Below are 18,420 nucleotides of genomic sequence, written 5' to 3'. Positions count from 1 at the left end.
TTTTTAAGTATTTATTGCTTTTATGTATTGTCCGTATTTTATGTATTGTCTGCTTTACGTTCTGATTGTGTTGGCTACTGGACATCTGAATTTTCCTGAAGGGATTAATAAAGTATTTATCTATTTATCTATCTATCTAATAACAGGGCTGTTGGACAAGCCAGGTTACGCGAATACAGGGGGAAAAAAGAGCCACAATCGCGTGAATAACTGGTAGAATAGGTCAGTTCTGATAGTCAGAGTAAAACTGCAAGGTAAATTTGAGAATTCAATATTATTCAAAAGGATCCAACTTGCTAAGATGGAAGACGAGGTTCTGTTAATCAAGCTAATATTACGTTTCAATATAACAGTTCAAGAGGCCGAAGTGAGAGATCAGAATTGGATGGAAGATTGAAGCAGGAGGAAACTCGAAGCTCAGTTTCCCGTGCAGACTGAATGCAAGTACTTGGCAGAGCAATTACATGTTCTATGTTTGGTTTCTTCAGTATAGAACACAAATTGTGAACAACAAATGCAGTATGTTCGACTGGAAAAAGTGCAAACTACTTCGCCAAGAAAGCCTGCTTTAGTCCTTGGAAAGTGGGAATGGAAGAGGTGAAAGAGCAGGTTTGCATCTCCTGCAGTTGCAGGGGAAAGTGTCAGATGACAGAGAATGACTGGCTGGGACGCAAGAGCAAATCCCCGAGTCGCAAAGGGAACAATCTCTTCAAAATATTGAAAGAGTAGGAACATTTATATCAGATGGGCCAAATTTGTAAGATGTCTTTCATTTAGTCGAAGATCCTATCCAACAGCTAACATTTACAATAGCACAACATTCCCTCAACACTATCCCCACGAGAGCATGGTGCTAACCTCCCATTGCACTGTTACCTCTTGCACTGATTCTGTGTGGCCCAAAGCTAGCTTGGAAATGGCACCTAATCTTCCAACCAAGGAAGTTAGATCCGACTGGGTGTAATATTGAATTCTCGAACTTTCTGGTGTCAGCCTGAATTATGTCCAACCTCAAGACCCCAGGTGAACCTATGATCTTTGAACTATTGAATCAGAGCAGAAAGTTCCCCGCTGTGCCCTTGTCTTTAAATATACGATCAGCGAAAAGTGCCCAGTTGATCACAGGTTCTGACTTCCCCACCCACCATTGAAGGGATTTACATGAGTCTCTGCCTCAGCCAGCATCATCAGAGACCCACACCACCCTGGCGACACACTCATTTCACCCCTGCCACAGGGAAGGTACAGGTGCCTGAACGCTGTAACTTCCAGGTTCAGGAACAGCTTCTGCCCTATTGCCAAAATAGAAACATAGAAATTAGGTGCAGGAGTAGGCCATTCGGCCCTTCGAGCCTGCACCGCCATTCAATATGATCATGGCTGATCATCCAACTCAGTATCCCATCCCTGCCTTCTCTCCATACTCTCTGATCCCCTTAGCCACAAGGGCCACATCTAACTCCCTCTTAAATATAGCCAATGAACTGGCTAAAATGCTATTAAACACTGCAACCTCCAAATAAACTCTGAACTACAGACTAGGGGCATTGGTTTTGTATTTTTGCACTTTTAAAATGTTTGTTTTGTGTGTGTGTGTGTGTGTATGTACACACACTGAACTTTTTTTCTCATTTATTATAGTGTTTACAGTGTACTATGTTTACATATTTTGTTGTGCTACTTCCAGTAACAATTCAATTGTTCTGTCTGGGACACATGACAATAAAACACTCTCTACTCTTGAACATAATTTGGGAGATTGATGCACTGGTATAAGACTGCAGATGCTAAAGTGTAGAATCAAACGTGGTTCAATTTTAGATAAGACCAAGCCTTTTTTAATTCAGAGTTTGACATTTTACTCGCATTTCAGCTGTTTTATTTGCGATGTACAAGCCCTGGCCCTGAGCCCCGGCCGAGGCCTAGTCTAGTCTAGTCTAGTCTCCCCTCTCCGCGCTCCCACAACTCACGGGCCTGGTCCGTGGGGTTCATGAACTTCCCACTCTTGGTGGAACTGGTCGATCTGCGCCCCATCTTTGCAGCGTTCCTTCTCTCCCTTCTCCCTCCGCCGCTGAAATCAAAGAGAACGCGGTCCAACAGCTCCCGCGGCGTTAGACACTCCGCCTGGCCGCCATCTTCAGCCTAGCAACCACCTTTGACCCAGCCGGCCGCTGTTTCTCTTTCCGCTTCCGGGTGGGCTGCCACAAGGCTGCAACATAGACATAGAACATCTTCTACATTAAAACAATATCCTCCCATTAAATAATAATATTTACCTTCAATTCCACCTTGGATACTTCCAGATGCAACAGCAGACTTTACAACATTAGAACAGGAAAACAAGGATAAACAATGTATGTATAATTCATTCATCATACAGGTATACATTGATAGATACAACAGTTTTGTCCAAATTTATACAGATGCATCAAAAGATTCAGTAGATAAAGTAGGAGTAGCATTTATTGTACCAGAATTTCACATCAAAGTAGGGAAGAGGATCAATAATGAGGTCTCAGTATACACAGGTGAAATGATTGCAATATTGTTAGCGGTACAGTGGGTCGAGGATACCAGGCCTTTAAGGACAGTTATTTGTTCAGATTCAAGTTTAGCAATAAAGAGTTTACAGCACAGCCATTCAGACAGTAGACCAGACATTTTGATTGAAATACAACAAACACTATTCAGAATTCAAATGATGGGGCTTACAGTCATATTTTTATGGGTACCAGCACACATTGGCATTAGAGGAAACGAAATGGCAGATAAGGTAGCAAAAGAGGTAGCAAAAAGAAGTAAGATTGATTTAAGTATTAACACAGGTAAAACTGAAATCAAAGACATTATTAAGCAAAGACTGAAGGAAAGATGGCAAAAGCAATGGGAGGAAGAGCGGAAAGGACGGTGGTTCTACAGAGTCCAGAAGAAAGTGGGAGAAATGAGATGTGCAGGAAAAAACAGAAAAGAGGAGACAGTAATCTCAAGAATTAGATTTGGACAGTACAGTACTGGTCTGAACAGTACACTTTTTATAATAGGCAAGCATAATACAGGCAGATGTGAATACTGTGGGCAAGAAGAGACAATAGAGCATGTCATTGTACATTGTGAGAGGTATGAGGAGGAGAGAGAACGGATGAGTGAGCAGTTCAGAAAAGAAAGAATACAATTTGATTTGGTAGATATTTTGCAAGGAAGTTCATATAAGTGCTATCAAATCCTGTTGCATTTTCTTAGGGTAACCAATTTGTTCGGAAGGATATAGGTTATTAGTATATGTAATGGTGTTGTTTGATCCACACTCCATGCCAGTTGGTGGCGGTAATGCACCCAAAAAGTTGTTTGCCAACCGCCAAAAAAACACCACATAGAAGAAGAAGAAGAAGAAAATAATAATATAATAAACTTTATTTCGGACTCAAGGTCCAGACAAGGTCCACAACATTACATAAAAATACATTGCATATAAAAACATCATAAAATACATATAATGCTTTTAGTATATCACTTACAAAAGCATCATAAATCATATATTCAAGAAAAAACACCATACATGAATTAAAATCCAGAATAAAATAGAATGATCAATGTCCTACAACGAGACAACGATACAACTGGGATTCGTAGTGTGTAGTGCTAAACCTTATGTTTGACAAGGCCACAATAATTACATTTTTGGAGTCATTTATCCTGTAAATGAAATTATACATATGATTTCTTAGGATAGCTTCTAAAATATAGTACAGGTACAATGAAAATCTTGCTTGCAACGGCATCCATGAGGACAAGAAATTAAAAATGCATGATGAACAGGTGTGGAGATTTAGCATTTTAAATTGGCATCACATTGCATTTGCCAAGCAATTGCTTATACTTTAAAATTTAATAGAAAAGGAAAGAAATACTCTGCAGATCTGGCAGCATTTGTAATGAGGACCGATTTAAAGTTTCAAGATTAAAAAAACACAAACCATTGATGGAATGCAGTGCATCAGGTTATATCTGTGGAAGGAAATGGACAGACAACGTTTTGGGATGCTTCTAAAAGTTGTCTGTCCATTTACTTCCACAAATTCTACCTGACACACCGAGTTTCATCAGCAGTCTGTTTTTGTCAATGTTTTGTTAATATCAAAGATCCTATAGCACAATCTAATCAGTTGTATGCTCGCTGAATAAAACCATCCTTAAGTTATACAGTTTTAAGTTATATAAATTATTACGGTTTTTTTTTTAACCTTTTTCTATGGTTTGTATGGAAACTTATTATTTAATTTATGTAAAGCACTTTGGTGTCAATGCGAGTTGACTTAAAACGTGCTATATAAATAAAACTTACTTACATCATTTGTTAATCTTGCTCAAAAAAATGTTAATTTTGTGAAATACTTTTTTTAAATTATTATTTATTTCGAACAGAATAAAAGAATAAAAAGCAAGTGTAAAACAGCATACAAAAAAACAAAACAAAAATATTTATAAAGTGTCATAAACAATATTTATAAATAAATGAAATCGTATCTGTCCAAAAGGGAGCAGGAAGAAGCCAAAGCTTATTAATTCCCACCCCTTATTCAACTGCTTGTAATTATCTTATACAAATTTAGCAGCTATATGTATATTTTGAAATTTAAAAAAATATGTATACCATATGTACACCAGCCACTATATCTACACCAAATTATTTACATTTATACACTAATCAAATATTTACAAAGCCATACAAAAAAGAAAAAGAAAAGAAAAAACCCTCATATACTATACAGTATCTTAGTCATATATACAACCCATCACTCTATAATCACCCTTCCCAATACAATGAGTATAACAAATTTCCCACTCACAATCACCTATCCTCATACTTAAATTAGATAACCCCACCATTACAGACATATCTCATTCCGCTGTCTGGCTATTGGGAAGACCAGACCCATTTTATTGTTGAGAAACAACTCCATAGACAAAAAAAACATTAAGTAACATTCCAGGGCTAGAGCAACTGGAATCTTCATATTGCTATTATTTTCCCAAATACTGCAGTTGTGAACAGTGTGATTAGATGAATGAATTACAGAGTGCAAGTGTTATACAAAATCAACTCAAACACACACACACAAGAGCCATTTAAAAAGAAATAATTAAAAAAACATTCAAAAAGAAAATTGCTTGAGACAAAATTTATAAACATTTTATTCTTTAACAAGAATTAACAGAATTATGAACTAACAGAATTATGAATCTAACCCTATACCACACACACAAACCATTCCCCCGCAACGGTGATTACACTGCGAGTCGGGTTGGGTCGGGTCCAATTACTGAAATGGATGAAAAAAATGCCCACATTCTGCTCTGTTGCGTACTACACGTCAGCCCATTGCATTTCGCAGGAGTGGCCTAACTTGCTCCGCTATAGGATCTTTGGTTAATATAGGAGAACCCTGCAGGATAAATAAGATAAGGATGGGTGGATCCTGTCAGATGGTTCCCAGGGCAGACTTTTAATGTCATCTTGCAGAACTTTCAAGCTAGCAGTAACAAATTTTTTTACACACAAAAGAGTGGAAGGTATATATTGTCAAGTTGTCAAGCTGGAGAGGGTATGGAGAAGATTTACGAGGATGTTGCCAGGACTAGAGGGTTTAGGGAAGATTTACGAGGATGTTACTAGGACTAAAGGGTCTGAGCTATAGGTAGGCAAAAATGCTGGAGAAACTCAGCGGGTGAGGCAGCATCTATGGAGCGAAGGAAATATTTCCTTCGCTCCATAGATGCTGCCTCTCCCGCTGAGTTTCTCCAGCATTTTTGCCTACCTTCGATTTTCCAGCATCTGCACTTCGTTCTTAAACAACGGTCTGAGCTATAGGGTGAGGTTGAGTAGTCTGGGACTCTATTCCTTGCAGCGCAGGAGAATAAGGGGTGATCTTATAGAGGTGTACAAAATCATGAGAGGAATAAATTGGGTAGATGCACAGAGTCTCTTGCCCTATGTAGGTGAATCAAGGACAGAGGACATAGGTTTAAGGTTAAGGGGGAAATATTTAATAGGAATCTGAGGGATAACTTTTTCACACAAAGGGTGGTGGGTGTATGGACCAAGCTTCCAGAGGAGGTAGTTGAGGCAGGAACTATCCCAATGTTTAAGAAATAGACCAGTATATAGATAGGACAGGTTTGGAGGGATATGGACCAATCACAGGCTGGTGGGACTAATGTAGCTTGGACGTTGGACGGTGTAGGCCGAAGTTGGGCCGAAGGGCCTGTTTCCATGCTGTATCACTCTATGACTCTACATATATGGAATGAGCTGCCAGAGGAGGTAGGTACTATCATAACTTTAAAAAAAACAGTTAGACAGATACATGGATAGGATAGGTTTAGAGGGATATGGTCCAAACGCAGGCAGTGTAGGGGCTAGTGTAGATGGGGCAAGTTGGACCGAATGGCCTGTTTCCACGCTGTATGACTCTATGACACGAGTATGGACTCCACTCAACGGCTGCGGCTGCTTGGAAATGAGAGCACTGCATGTCTCATTCTAAAATGTGCTTTTAACAGAACGATGAAAGAAGGAATTTGTCTACAGCCTCGCCAACTACTCTTATAATTCCTCTCACTTTCTTCATGTTAAAGATATAGCCAATGGCAATCACATGGGTTCCGGTGATCTCCCCTCCACAGCCTACAAACGGATTGGTTCCCAGACTTGCACTCGCCTTTTGACCAGAACTCGAAAGAGGGAGCACATTACGCCAATTTTGGCCTCCCTTCACTGGCTCCCAGTGCACTTGCGAGTTCATTTTAAAATTCTTTTATTTGTTTTCAAATCGTTGAATGGGCTCGCCCCGCCTTACCTCTCTGAGCTGCTCCACCTATATGCTCCTGCCCGGTGCCTCAGGTCAGCTGATCAGCTGCTCCTTGAGGTACCACGGTCTAAGCGGAAGCTCAGAGGGGATAGAGCCTTTTCTGTTGCTGCTCCGGCACTTTGGAACACCTTGCCGTTGCACATCAGACAGGCCCCCTCACTGTCCATCTTCAAATCCTCCCTAAAAACTCATTTTTATTCTCTGGCTTTCGACACTGGCTGAGACATTGCTCCTGTTCTTAGTGCTTTTAATGTCTTTTAATTTTTACTGTTTTTAGTCCTTCGTTTTATGGTTTTTAATGGTTTGTAATAACTTTTTGTCCATGAGTTCTCACGTACAGCACTTTGTGGCAACTGCGGTTGTTTAAAGCGCTTTATAAATAAAGTTTATTATTATTATCTCCTTCCCAAAATCCACAAACAGGATCCCCCCAGCTGACCCATTGTTTCCGCCTGCTCCTGCCCCACATAACTAATCTCCAAATACCTGAACTCCATCCTATTCCCCCCTTGTCCAGTCCCTTCCAACCTACATCCAAGAGACGCATCACACACCCTTGAACTCTTCAATAACTTTCAATTCCTATGCCCCCATTGCCTCATCTTTACTATGGACATCCAGTCCCTTTACACCTAAATTCCCAACCAAGCCATCCAGTCGGAAGAAGAGCCTCGACCAGAAACGTCACCCATTCCGTCTCTCCAGAGATGCTGCCTGCCCCGTTGAGTTACTCCAGCATTTTGCATCTATCTTCAAGCGCTCTGGTTCTCCCTTGAACATATATCCTATCAGTTTCCCTCTACTAACACTCTCCTCCATCTGCCAGAACTTGTCCTCAACCTGAACAACTCATTTGACTTTCACCTTCTTCAAGTTAAGGGTGTAGCCATTGGCACTCACATGGGGCCCAGCTACACCTGCCTTTTTGTTGGTTTCATCTTTAGTGGTGACTTCATTAGTGACATTATTGGTGGATTCAATGATGGTAATGTCATTGAATGACAAAGATAGACAGTTGGACACTCTTGTGTTGAAGATGGTCATTGCTTAGCATAATTATAACATGAACACCACTTATCATCTCAGTCACGACTGTTTACATGGACGTCCAGAGGTATTTGATAAAATCTATTGATGCTGAAGTCAAAGCTTATAGAATTCAAGTCAATTTATTGACCATACCAGGTCATTGAATGAGGAATTGGAGACAGTAAATGTGGTTAAGGAACACTACTCAAATGGATTGGAATTAGCGAGATGACCGAGGACCGAGATGAGAAAATCATTTTTTACACAGAGAGTGGTGAATCTGTGTAATTCTCTGCCACAGAAGGTAGTTGAGGCCAGTTCATTGGCTATATTTAAGAGGGAGTTAGATGTGGCCCTTGTGGCTTAAGGGATCAGGGGGTATGGAGAGAAGGCAGGGATGGGATACTGAGTTGGATGATCAGCCATGATCATATCAAATGGCGGTGCAGTCTCGAAGGGCCGAATGGCCTACTCCTGCACCTATTTTCTATGTTTCTATAGCTGTAAGATAGGAAAGCTTTAGAGGGATATGGGCCAAATGAAGGCAGGTGGGACCAAAGATTATAGAGCAGAGCAAGATAAACCACTCCTCTGAAATCCAATGGGCTGACGTGTAGTACGTAACGGAACGTCACGGCCGCCATTTGTTTATGCCAAACGCGATATCTTTGGTAGCGGGGACGGACTCCACAGTTCTACAATCTGCTCTTACATCAGGTCGCAGGGAAAAAACAAAGATACTAGAGGCTCCTCGAGCATCTTTGGGGGAAGAGGACGTTTCCTCCACTCCTGAGTTGATCCAGGACTGATTCTCGGTCCCCCCCCGATAGCAGATGAAGGCGGCCGGCGGGAGAGCCTCAAGCGTCTGCCCGCGGTCGGCGCTCCCGAGGGAGGCAGCGGGCGGGCAATGCGCCTCTAGTATCTTTGGTGTAATCCGTTCCAAAGATTGATCCGCTCAATCATCTTTGGTGTAATCAGTGTTGTAGGGAACAGTGTTTTATACAGCATCGATCACTTCACGTATTTAGTTCATATTATTGTAAATTGCAGCTCAATAAAATGGTGTCATGTCATACCCATGTCATACTACGTTTTTTTCGCAGAGTGGCGCATCTTGCTCTGCTCTATAATCTTTGGGTGGGACTAGTGTAGATGGGATATCTAAAGGGCCTGTCCCACTTTCACGACCTAATTCATGACCTCTGCCGAGTTTGCCCTTGACTCATACTTGCAGCATGGTCGTCACGAGGTCGTAGGTAGGTCGTAGCAGGTCCTGATGCTAGTTGTAGGTACTCGTGGCATCAAGTAGGTCGGGGCGTTTTTCTAGCATGATGAAAAATATCCACGAGTAAAAAAGGTCGTGAATTAGGTCGTAAAAGTGGGACCGGCCCCTTTACTCAGCATGAGCAAGTTGTGCTGACGGATATATTTCCCCGCTGTACAACTATCAATCCAGCAATGACTGTTCTGGCGCCACAACTATTTTCACGTTTAATAGATTTGCTGGAGGGATAGAAATACATTAATCCACATTGGGCAATGTCACTAGGCCAGTGACTGTTGTAAATCATACAGATAGTATGGATGAAAAATTGAGAAATCTTGAATTCGATACAGACCAATTTGGTCACTCTTTCTCAAGCCAAAATAAAGATAAGTTAATTTTCTAAAAGGCACAAAATCTGGAATTTGTGCCTGTCCAAGGGAACTGGGGGCCATGTCCATTCACCATTAAAATATTACAGATGTATACCGGAAAAGAAAAGCAAATGGCTAATGGACTGCTCACCTTTACATCTGGAGTGACACAGCAGTTGTGTTCAGGGAACAGATCAGCTCAATTTTATTTAATCACTGAGCTCTGTGGTCCTAACCGGATACTCTTTCATTTAAGCTGAGTGCAGTGCATTATTTTTATGTCCCAGTTGCCACGGATGATTTGAGTTATAATAATGCATAATTAACATAATATAAGTTTAATGCCAACAAGAATTTAATTATTCCATTTTTGGTACATATGACAATTAAACACTCTTGACTTTTGATTCTTGACAGCTAAGCAACAAGAGTTATGACAAGTGATTTATTGGCCCAAGGCAGCGGTTCCATTGAAGAGGTTTCTGACAAGCTCCCACTATTGAGCCTTGCTCGTACAGCAAACAGGTACAGTTCTTTATTTTAGTAATTGAACTGTTTGCCCTCTCATGGTTCATGGCTGACGATTAGGATATCACCATGAAATGTTTGATGCATCTACAATTTAAAATTCTTGGTCTTAATATGAACAATCTTTTTGAATAATTAGTTGCATTTGTGCTTAATTGCCATGTATTTATGAATTGATGAAGTTTACAGAGATATCTGATATTTCATTATTTTCCAATCCATAACTTTACTGTTAATAACTTTAATGTTAATAACTTGTTAATGCATGTGAATCATACATGTTCGTATACTTTCATCTCTGTCGCCTGTATCTTTGGGTCCTCCCCATCATCAGCATACAGCAGCCACGTAGCAAGCACCACAATGTGTAGGATGAACACTATCATCAATCGTAAGCCCACTGCCAATGGCCAAACCAGTTCTAACAGAGGCAACAAGAACATAATTAACTTTCAGGGCAGTAAAGCAACATCCAGAGATAATATTAAGCATATGAAATAATTTAATCTCTGATGAGATTTGCGATGCTATTTTTAATTCCTGCAATTTCAAACACCTGGCAGCAAAAGTGACCAAATATATTCTGTGTAGGGAGGAACTAAGGATGCTGAAAGATAGACACAAAATGCTGGAGTAACTCAGCGGGACAGGAGGCATCCATGGAGAGAAGGAATGGGTGACGTTTCGAGTTGAGACCCTTCTTCAACTCAACTCAATCAAAACTCTGAACATTAATAGCCCATTGCACTTTATCTGATTATTTATGTGTGTATATATATAAAATCAATAGTATATGGTCACACTGATCTGTTCTGTATTTATTTATGCCTACTATATTCTGTTGTGCTGAAGCAAAGCAAGAATATCATTGTCCTATCTGGGACACATGACAATAAACTCTCTTGAATCTTCAGATTGAGAGACAGGGGAAAGAGTCCCTCTGATTCTTAACATGAGCTAGGAATTTATTATGCAGGAGGAGATGCATTGGAAACTCCCCAAAATTACAGGTAAACTGATATTTAATCTCCTCCAATCTCCCCGGTAACAGACGAGTCCTATTGTTCTCTCCAAAGCCCCGTCCCTTCCCCCAAACCCTTCTCTACATCATAAATTATACTCATTCTTACCATTTTGCGCTTTCAATGAAAACTTACTGAGCTGAAACAATAATTTTGTTTCTCTCTCCACAGATGCTGCCCCAGCATTTGCAGCATTACCTGTTTTGCACAGGTTACCTTTCCATCTTTATCCCTGGGAAATGCTGGAGGGCATTGGAGAGACCTAGTCTTTTGATCTTCTTTGTGTAGGAAGGAATTGCAGATGCTGGTTTAAACCGAAGTCAGATACAAAAGGCTGGAGTAACTCAGCGGGTCAGACATGATGCTGAGTTACTCCAGTTTTTCGTTTACAAAATATTGGCAATGAAGATCTTCTTGATCTTCATTGCCAACATTGGGTGGCACTGTGGTGCAGCAGAAGAGTTACTGCCTTACAGCGATTACAGTGCCAGAAACCCGGGTTCGATCCCGACTACGCCTGCTGTCTGTACTGGGTTTGTACATTCTCCCCAAGACCATGTTTTCTCTGAGATCTTCGGTTTCCTTCCACACTCCGAAGACGTACAGGTTTGTATCTCTGTGAGGAAACACATATTCACACAGAGAGTTGTGAGTCTGTGGAATTCTCTGCCTCAGAGGGCGGTGGAGGCTGGTTCTCTGGATACTTTCAAGAGAGAGCTAGATAGGGCTCTTAAAGATAGTGGAGTCAGGGGATATGGGGAGAAGGCAGGAATGGGGTACTGATTGGGGATGATCAGCCATGATCACATTGAATGGCGGTGCTGGCTCGAAGGGCCGAATGGCCTACTCCTGCACCTATTGTCTATTGTCTGTTGTCATGAATATAAAATTGTCCTTAGTGTGTGTAGGTTAGTGTTAATGTGCGGGGATTGCTGCTCGGTGCAGACTCGGTGGGCCGAAGGGCCTGTGTCCGCGCTGTATCTCTAAATCTCTAAACTAAAGTAACTAGACTTTGACCAGCAAATAAAAATTCCTGGACTGTAGATTATACTTTCCTCTAAGTCATAGGAAGTCCTCGGCCTTATTGTGTGCTATCTGCCCAGCAATATAATGTGGGTAGAATCATTTAGTCCAGAAGCAAATTATTTTATTTGAACCACGCTGAAATTGAGTCGGATCAAGTCGGCTTTGAGCAATATATCTCTCAAAACCTTTAGATTGCTTTGAGCAATCTAAGACATAGTCTGAAAAATGATTACAGTACAAATAGTGACAGAAGTATTTCATAGGGTTTTTCAACAGTGAATACCTCTGTCTGGAATGCATACGTTTCTCTCTTTCTGAAGCATTGTTTGGTCCTAATGAGTCAAACATTGAAAAGACATTTGGACTGGCACCTGGATAAGAAAGGGCCAAACGAGAGTAGGTGGGACTAGCTTAGATAGAGCACCTGGTTTGGCATGGACAAGTTGGGCCAAAGGGCATTGTTTATGTGCTGTGTGAGTCTGTGATCCTACAACTAACTGAAGAGTGCAGACCGATTCAGCCAACTCCATGGCTGCTGGCGTTTCTCCAACCTTTCAATGATGTGTTTAATAAACTGAAACATGCTCGTTAGAATCCCTAAGATCTAACTCACGTTGGTAGAAGCTCAAGAGTGGGAAAGATTTTCCTGCCTGTTGTGAATTATTTCACTGCTGAATCTTATATTGCTTTTTATATTACCATCGGCCTCTCCCAGGTGAGTAAGATCAAAGATGAATTCCATCCGTTTTCCTGAACCATGGTGATATATTATGAAATTCCTTTCACAATACAACCATGGGCATATTTCCAGTTACCTGCTCGAGCTAACCTTTCATCCCATACCAGCACTGCTGAGTTGGCAATGAAATGTGGCCAGTTTCATGATTTACGACCAATTATCTTGGAGGCTGCATCAAATTGACTTCAATTTATTAACTGCAGTTGGCATCTTATCATTTCCAGACCAACATTCAGAGGTGCAAACAAATGGAATATTGTGGATGCTACAAAGCTGAAATAAAAACAGTGAATGCTGGTCACACTTAACAAATCGAGCAGCATCTATGGAGGGAGAAACAGGGTTAATGGCAGGTCAGTGACCTTTATGCAGGACACAAAGATATAACCGAGTTGATGACCATTAGTGGGCCCCCCTCGGTCAAGACTGACCATGGGTGATGCATCCTAGTTTGCAGGTGATGTGTGGTCAGATGCAAGCCTGGGCAATGTCATATGGTGCCCATGTAACACCCCCCACCCCCCCCCCCCCCCCCCCCCCCCCCCCCCCACTCTCCATGTTGCTGATCAATCCAAAGGAACAGCAGGGCTGTTACAGTTTGACACCAGCGCCATCGCAGGAACTGCCAGAGTGAGGTTCTAGACAACGACGAACTGCCTTAGGGGTTTCGACTCCGGATTTTCTTGAGGTTTACTCCAGGAGCCTTTTCCATGACTGGATATGGCCACAAGGCAGTGGAGGTTTTAAATCAGAGTTTCCCCTCTCCTAGATGGACTGCCTTCCCAGGCTGACGAGCCCCATCTGCCCGAGACTCGTGGGGGCGGGAGCGTCTACCTTCCCGTGCAGGTCTATAGCACCTGCCCAATGATCATTATTCAGAACACAAATATATTGGAGATATTCTGGTCATCCCATTACAGGAAGGTTATGGAGGTTTTGGAGAGCACATACCAGAGGTTTACCAAAATGCTGTCTGGATTGGAGGGTATTAGCTATCAGGAGAGGTTGGAAATAACTTGGAATGTTTTCTCCAGAGTGTCGGAGGCTGAGGGGAGACGTGAAAGAGGTTTATACAATTACGAGAGGCATACATAGAGTACGTCGTCAGAACCTTTCTCCGAGGTAGAAAGATCAAAGTATCGAGGGCATAAATTTCAGCAGAGAGGGACAATGTTTAAAAGAGATGTGCGGAGCAAGTATTTTTTGCACAGTGGGTGCTTGCTATGCGCTGCCAGGGGTGGTGGTTGAGGCAGATGCAGGAATGGCATATAAGAGGTTTTTAGATAGGCAGATGGATATGCAGAGAACTGAGGAATATGGATCACGTGCATGCAGAGGAGATTAGTTTAACTTGCCATATGTTCGGCACGGACATTATGGGCCAAAGGGCCAGTTCCTGCGCTGTACAGTTCTGTGTTCTCTAATTAGAGGCATAAAGGAAGTACAGAGCAAAGGAAAGTTGGTGGACGGGAGGAGGAAGCACCTCATATTTCACTTGGGCAGCTTATATACGGTATGAATATTGACTTCTCTAACTGCAAGTAATCCTGGCTTTCCCTCTCTTTCCATCTCTCTCTCTGATCGTCCCTGATTCCATTGTATCTGTTGGTACCTCCATTTGCTTTGTTGCTACCTTCTCCTAGCTAAGCATGATCTATTCTACATTTGCCTTGGATCTCCATCCCCTTTGATGTCTCGCTCACACACCATACACTTCCTTATCTCTGTATCTCACCCTCCCCGACTCTCAGTTTGAAGCAAAGATCCTATAGTGGAGCTCTAGGATCTTTGGTTTGAAGAAGGGCCTCGACCCGAAACGTCACCCGTTCCTTCTCTCCAGAGATGCTGCCTGATCCGCTCAGTTCCTCTGGCATTTTGTGTCTGAGGAACTGGAGGAAGAGATCAGATGAGTATGGGTAGGTCAGTGCTAGGGTGGAAGGGAAAACAGATGTAATGACGATAGGTGTTATGGTGCAAGGGGCAGGTAAGGAAGCAAAGGAAGGGTGCAGAGGAGGTGTGAATGGCAAGAGTCACACACTGCAGAGCTGTGAAAGTAAGTCTGTTTGTGTCAATCATAGAAACATAGAAAATAGGTGCAGGAGTAGGCCATTTGGCCCCTCGAGCCTGCACCGCCATTCAATATGATCATGGCTGATTATCCAACTCAGTATCCCATCCCTGCCTTCTCTCCATACCCCCTGATCCCTTTAGTCATAAGGGCCGCATCTAACTCCCTCTTAAATATAGCCAATGAACTGACCTCAACTACCTTCTGTGGCAGAGAATTCCACAGATTCACCACTCTCTGTGTAAAAAATGATTTTCTCATCTTGGTCTTTATCCTTAAACTGTGACCCCTTGTTCTGGACTTCCCCAACATCGGGAATAATCTTTCTGCATCTAGCCTGTCCAACCCCTTTAAGAATTTTGTAAGTTTCTATAAGATCCCCCCTCAATCTTCTAAATTCTCGCTAAATCCCAGAACAACTGCAGCTGAAGTGAAAGAATGTATGTACAACCCACATGGTACACCATTAGGAATGTGGCCATGATGATGTGTACAAGAGGATATTGTTAGTGATATAACTGAAGATGGAAGAATGTCTGAAGAAGGGTCTCGACCTAAAATGTCACCTATTCCTTTTCTCTAGAGATGCTGCCTGACCTGCTGACTTACACCAGCATTTTGTGTCTATCTTCAGTGTAAACCAGCACAGCTGATCTACGTCGGTGAGACCAAGCGGAGGCTTGGCGATCGTTTCGCCGAACACCTCCGCTCGGTCCGCTTTAACCAACCTGACCTCCCGGTGGCTCAGCACTTCAACTCCCCCTCCCACTCCATATCCGACCTCTTTGTCCTGGGTCTCCTCCATGGCCAGAGCGAGCAACACCGGAAATTGGAGGAACAGCAGCTCATATTCCACTTGGGGAGTCTGCATCCTGGTGGCATGAACATTGAATTCTCCCAATTTTGTTAACCCTTGCGGTCTCCTCCCCTTCCTATCTCTCCCTCAGCCCTCGGGCTCCTCCTCCTCCCTTTTCCTTTCTTCTCCCCGCCGCAGTCTGAAGAAGGGTTTCGGCCCGAAACGTTGCCTATTTCCTTCGCTCCATAGATGCTGCTGCACCCACTGAGTTTCTCCAGCATTTTTGTCTACCTTCGATTTTCCAGCATCTGCAGTTCCTTCTTAAACACATGTACAAAAGGTGGTACTTTCAGGTCTGCACTGCAGTCTGGAGCACTGGTGATGGTCTGAAGTTGTTCAACTTCTTTAAGAGCCTTTTGAATAAGCAAATGATAATGCAGGGGTTGGAAGGATATGGATCATGTGCAGACAGAGGAGCTTTGTTTAACTTGGCGTCATTTTTGGCGCGGACTTTATGGGCCGAAGAGCCTGTTCCTGTTCTGTGTTATTTAATTAGAGGCAAAAAGGAGCTACAGAGGAAGGCTATACTGCTGGATGGGGAAGAGGAAGTGATCAGATGGGAAGTTGTTGCAGTAGGAACAAATTGTTGATTCAGCGTGACTGTTATGTGTGCAGTTGAAGAATGAGACGGCATCTCTTGAGATTACATTGAGTTTCACTGGAACAGTGCCTGAGGGCAAAGTGTTACTCACCTCTCACAGTTAGCTCCACGTAATCACTGTGCTTCGATAGCGTAGAGTTAGTGGTTTGATACTGACAGAAGTAGTAGCCTGAATCGTAGATTGTTACAAGTTTGATCTCGAAGACCATGACAAAACTATTTCCCACTTCTTCTGTGAATTGCAGGTTCATTCCATCTTTGTACACCATGAAGCGTCTGGGTACCTCTGGTTCAGGAGCTATACATGTGAATGTAACCCGGTCTCCCAGCGTTGAACTATGCAATGAGTTGATCGCACGCAGTGTGGGTTTAGGAGCTTCTACAAGTGCTGAAGAATAAATATTGGATTAATGGAAACATTTCAGGCAAACTGTGATAAATTCAACAAAGTTGGTTACGAAAGGCTGGAAATACAGGCAGCTCTGCCATAACGTATTATAGAAAATCACGTTACAAAACCAATGGGGAATTAGGGGCTAAAGAACTTCACACTTGCATTAAAAAAAGCTTTTCTACCCCACAGGAATTAAAAAAAATAAATGCCTTTTTAAATAGCAATAATTTTACTTATGATAATGCAAGCTAAAAAATACTAATGGCTCTGTTACAGTGTCTAATAGAGTATCATTGTACAAAGGTAAAAATGCTGGAGAAACTCAGCGGGTGCAGCAGCATCTATGGAGCGAAGGAAATAGGCAACGTTTCAGGCCAAAACCCTTCTTCAGACCTTCTTCGGCCCAAAACGTTGCCTAATTCCTTCGCTCCATAGATGCTGCTGCACCCGCTGAGTTTCTCCAGCATTTTTGCCTACCTTCGATTTTCCAGCATCTGCAGTTCCTTCTTTAACACTCAGTAGAAGCAATTGCTTGACAATTTCATGGCCACCTGTTTTGAGACTTACAGAATTAGTTTTTAAGAGACATAGTCCCTGATTACTATGGGGGAGGTTTCATGGAAACTGTTTTTTTTCCATAGACTGTTTTTTCCATAGACAGTTTTTTTTCTCCACCTGAATTTCCAAAGTAACTTTTAAGTTACTTATTAACTTATTAACCCACTTATTAACTCTTTACAACTAACTCTGCCCACATAATGCAAATAGCATTCCCTAATTTATCGATCATCTTAAATCTAAATCATGTAATGGAAACATACATTAAAGCAGAACTATCCAATTCTTTAAAATGATTAACTACATTGGCTACACTGATCCACAACTTTCAATGTATAATTATACATCATGGCAGAGGTACAGAAGCATAGAATGTTTAAGAAGGAACTGCAGATGCTGGAAAATCGAAGGTAGACAAAAGTGCTGGAGAAACTCAGCAGGTGAGGAAGAAGGGTTTTGGCCCGAAACGTTGCCTATTTCCTTCGCTCCATAGATGCTGCCTCACCCGCTGAGTTTCTACAGCATTTTTGTCTACCTACAGAAGCATAGAAATGAACCACAGACAGACAAAATATCCCATCATGTCTCTGCAAGCGTCCTTAAAGAACTATACCATTAGCCTCATATTTAATTAATGATCCTGTGGATTGTGATATTTAAATAACTATCTAATCCTTTTGACAATCCTTTCAGACCTTAACAACGCCCTGAGCAAAGGAAGTGTGTTCTTTCTTGTCCTCTGACAATCATTTTTGCTATCAGAGCACTAGTCCTAGGCCAACATTCCTGAGGAAAGCATTACCCTGTAATTAAATTCTCAGACATTTGTTCCATATTGCAACGACTCTCTGAGTGGGGGAAAAAACCTCATCAAATCCCCTCTCAACCTTCCTTCTCCTCACCTGAAACCTATACCTTCTGTGGGGGAAGGAACTGCAGATGCTGGTTTACACCGAAGATAGACAAAAAATGCTGGAGTAACTCAGCGGGACAGGCAGCATCTCTGGACAGAAGGAATGTGTGACATTTCGGGTCGAGACCCTTCTTCAGACTGAGAGTCAAGAAGGGTCTCAACCCGAAACGTCACCCATT

At 42.1% G+C, this 18,420-nt stretch overlaps 1 protein-coding gene across 2 annotated transcripts in view; it reads right to left on the bottom strand.

The window, feature by feature from the left end:
- wbp11 (WW domain binding protein 11) overlaps positions 1-2,164 on the bottom strand; it is a 31,630-nt gene extending 29,466 nt beyond the window's left edge. Inside the window, exon 1 of one of the 2 annotated variants that reach the window (XR_004410126.1) lies at positions 1,971-2,164. Coding sequence is in view for 1 of the 2 variants with exons in the window: in XM_033013493.1 (XP_032869384.1) it covers positions 1,971-2,034 (64 nt within the window). In the remaining variant the exon portion in view is untranslated. The remainder of the gene's footprint in view (positions 1-1,970) is intronic. The other variant, XM_033013493.1, reaches the window with a different exon arrangement.
- Between the last annotated feature and the right edge of the window lie 16,256 nt (positions 2,165-18,420).

Source organism: Amblyraja radiata, chromosome 38 (genome assembly GCF_010909765.2).
Source record: "Amblyraja radiata isolate CabotCenter1 chromosome 38, sAmbRad1.1.pri, whole genome shotgun sequence".
In the NCBI taxonomy this organism is placed as follows: Eukaryota; Metazoa; Chordata; class Chondrichthyes; order Rajiformes; family Rajidae; genus Amblyraja; species Amblyraja radiata.
This window is presented reverse-complemented; position numbering and strand designations above follow the sequence as displayed.